The sequence below is a fragment of the Chionomys nivalis genome, chromosome 4 (genome assembly GCF_950005125.1).
Source record: "Chionomys nivalis chromosome 4, mChiNiv1.1, whole genome shotgun sequence".
NCBI lineage: Eukaryota > Metazoa > Chordata > Mammalia > Rodentia > Cricetidae > Chionomys > Chionomys nivalis.
In genome coordinates this window covers 96,400,102-96,402,585 of record NC_080089.1, presented here as the reverse complement: position 1 = coordinate 96,402,585, position 2,484 = coordinate 96,400,102, and the positions used below count along the sequence as shown (strand labels likewise).

The 2,484-nt window shown below is 55.7% G+C and overlaps 1 protein-coding gene across 1 annotated transcript; it reads left to right on the top strand.

Annotated features, from left to right (window-relative positions):
• Nucleotides 1-861: 861 nt before the first annotated feature.
• Sox14 (SRY-box transcription factor 14) lies at nt 862-1,700 on the top strand. Its single transcript, XM_057768938.1, has one exon. It carries the CDS (start codon nt 862-864, stop codon nt 1,582-1,584), a length of 723 nt encoding a protein of 240 aa, XP_057624921.1. The 3' UTR covers nt 1,585-1,700.
• The last annotated feature ends 784 nt before the right edge of the window (nt 1,701-2,484 follow it).

The following is a 2,484-nucleotide window of genomic DNA, read 5'->3' as shown; positions in this document are numbered from 1 at the left end:
GGCTTACTGCCTTTGCCGACAGCTCCCTGGATCTTTGGATGAGAAACACCGGTTCTCTTTTGAACAATTGGGGATGAAAACAAGGGGCACGAAGAGTTTCAATTTTTTTCTGGAGACAATGTAAAGCCCGAGTCCCCGGTCCTGAGCTAGCCTCTCTGTTCGGCCGGCGGTCTTTCTGTCCCTCATACCTCTCCCCGCCCCCATCAGGGACGCTCCGGTTTCCACTACTCGCGAGTTGGCAGGTGCGCCCCCCTCGCCTTCCCTGCTGCTGATTGGCGCCCAGGTTGGGGAGTCGCCGCCCCGCGCTTATGTCAGAGTGCGTGCGGTCCCGGCCCACCTCGCCTTTGAACTTCGCCGCTTTTGGCTGCAGTTCACCAGCCTCCCCGCTTTCTCAGCCAGGTGCAGTGCTAGGCAAAGCAGCGCCTGGAAAGCCACGGGAGGGGGGGAGCCACGGCCGGAGAAGCCGGGGGGAAGACGGGAAGGAGAGAAGGCGAAGGTGAAGAGGGAGAGAAGGAGGAGCCTCCTGCCCTCGCCAGAAAATTACCTAGCCACTTAATCCCAAGACTCTGGTACTTGGGCCCCAATCTCTGGTGCCCACAGACTTCAGGCCGAACGCCCTCTCATCCCCGCTGCCCTTCCTACCCTTCGGCCCCCTGGGGGCTACCTGGGTGCTGGGACTGGCATGATCAGTTGAAAACTTTGCAGGGTCAGCTCTTCTCTCTGACTCCCCCTCTGCGACTCCGAGACGAGGGGAGTTCAGAACCCCAAGCTCAGGACGGACAGAAAGACAGACGGCCAACCGCGCCCAAGCTCGCCCTCAGAGCCCCTGCATTCCCCGCCCCCGCCCGCCTTGCCGGGACCATGTCCAAACCTTCAGACCACATCAAGCGGCCCATGAATGCCTTCATGGTATGGTCCCGGGGCCAGCGGCGCAAGATGGCCCAGGAAAACCCCAAGATGCACAACTCGGAGATCAGCAAACGCCTAGGCGCCGAATGGAAGCTCCTGTCTGAGGCTGAGAAGCGGCCTTACATCGACGAAGCCAAACGACTGCGGGCCCAGCACATGAAGGAGCACCCCGACTACAAGTACCGGCCAAGGCGCAAGCCCAAGAACCTACTCAAGAAAGACAGGTATGTCTTCCCCCTGCCCTACCTGGGCGACACGGACCCGCTCAAGGCAGCCGGCCTGCCCGTGGGGGCTTCCGACGGCCTTCTGAGCGCGCCCGAGAAAGCCCGGGCCTTCTTGCCGCCGGCCTCGGCGCCTTACTCCCTGCTGGACCCTGCGCAATTTAGTTCCAGTGCCATCCAGAAGATGGGTGAAGTGCCCCACACGTTGGCCACCAGCGCGCTGCCCTACGCGTCCACCCTGGGCTATCAGAACGGCGCCTTCGGCAGTCTCAGCTGCCCCAGCCAGCACACGCACACGCACCCGTCCCCCACCAACCCGGGCTATGTGGTGCCCTGTAACTGTACTGCCTGGTCTGCCTCCACCCTGCAGCCCCCTGTCGCCTACATCCTCTTCCCAGGCATGACTAAGACTGGCATAGACCCTTATTCATCAGCCCACGCTACGGCCATGTAACCCCCAGCTTGGCCCGGACCTGGAGGGTGGCATGGAAGCAGAGAGCTGCAGCCTTTCCCTTGCACCTAGTCTGGCCTGCAGATGTCTCTGGGACAGGCCTGTCGCTACCCCTTGCCTATCCTAGACTCTGCCTCTCTCTTCCGGGGGGAAGGGAGGGGCCGTCCTCCTGGACCCAAGGCACAGACTTGTGCCCGAAATTTCCAAACATTAAGACAGCGACACATCTGCCCCTCTCCCGACTCTCCCAAAGCAAGTATCTGACTGTAACCTCTTTGGACAAAAAAGGTAGTCAGTTTTGCTTTATTTATGTGCCCTCACTCTCCTCTGGTAGGCTTTGGACTCGGAACTCCCAGATCCTGGTATTATATTTAGAATATGCGTATATATATATTTTTCCTTTCCCACTGAAGAAAAGAGCTGAGTCTCGGTGCTGTGCCATCAGACACAGCTAGGCACCATTTGCTCTTCTTGTGTCGGGAGAGAACGGCTTAAAAGTTTAAAACTTCAGGAAGGGAAACCTTTCTGTTTAAAACCATACTATGGTCGTGTTTGCTTCGATAAAGAGAAAACAAAAAGAACCCACATGGCTTTTCACTTTGTGTAACCCAGCACTCCTAGACACCGAACTTTACTTTTAGACAGAATGTCAGGTTATGAAGTCAGGAAGTAGAAAGTGAACGAAAACTTAAAATAATAAAAACATCCTACATGGTCATAAATGTCTTGACAATGTCTTGGAAATGTACCTAGAAGGATTTTACCTCGTTCCTCTGTTCATTTGTTGAACAAAGACGTTTTGAATAAAGACAATCTGTCATTGCAAAAAGTAACCTTTGATGTGCATAAAATCAAGTTAGGAGGCTTAGGTTCAAAGAATCTTCCTCCAAACTGAGAGAACCT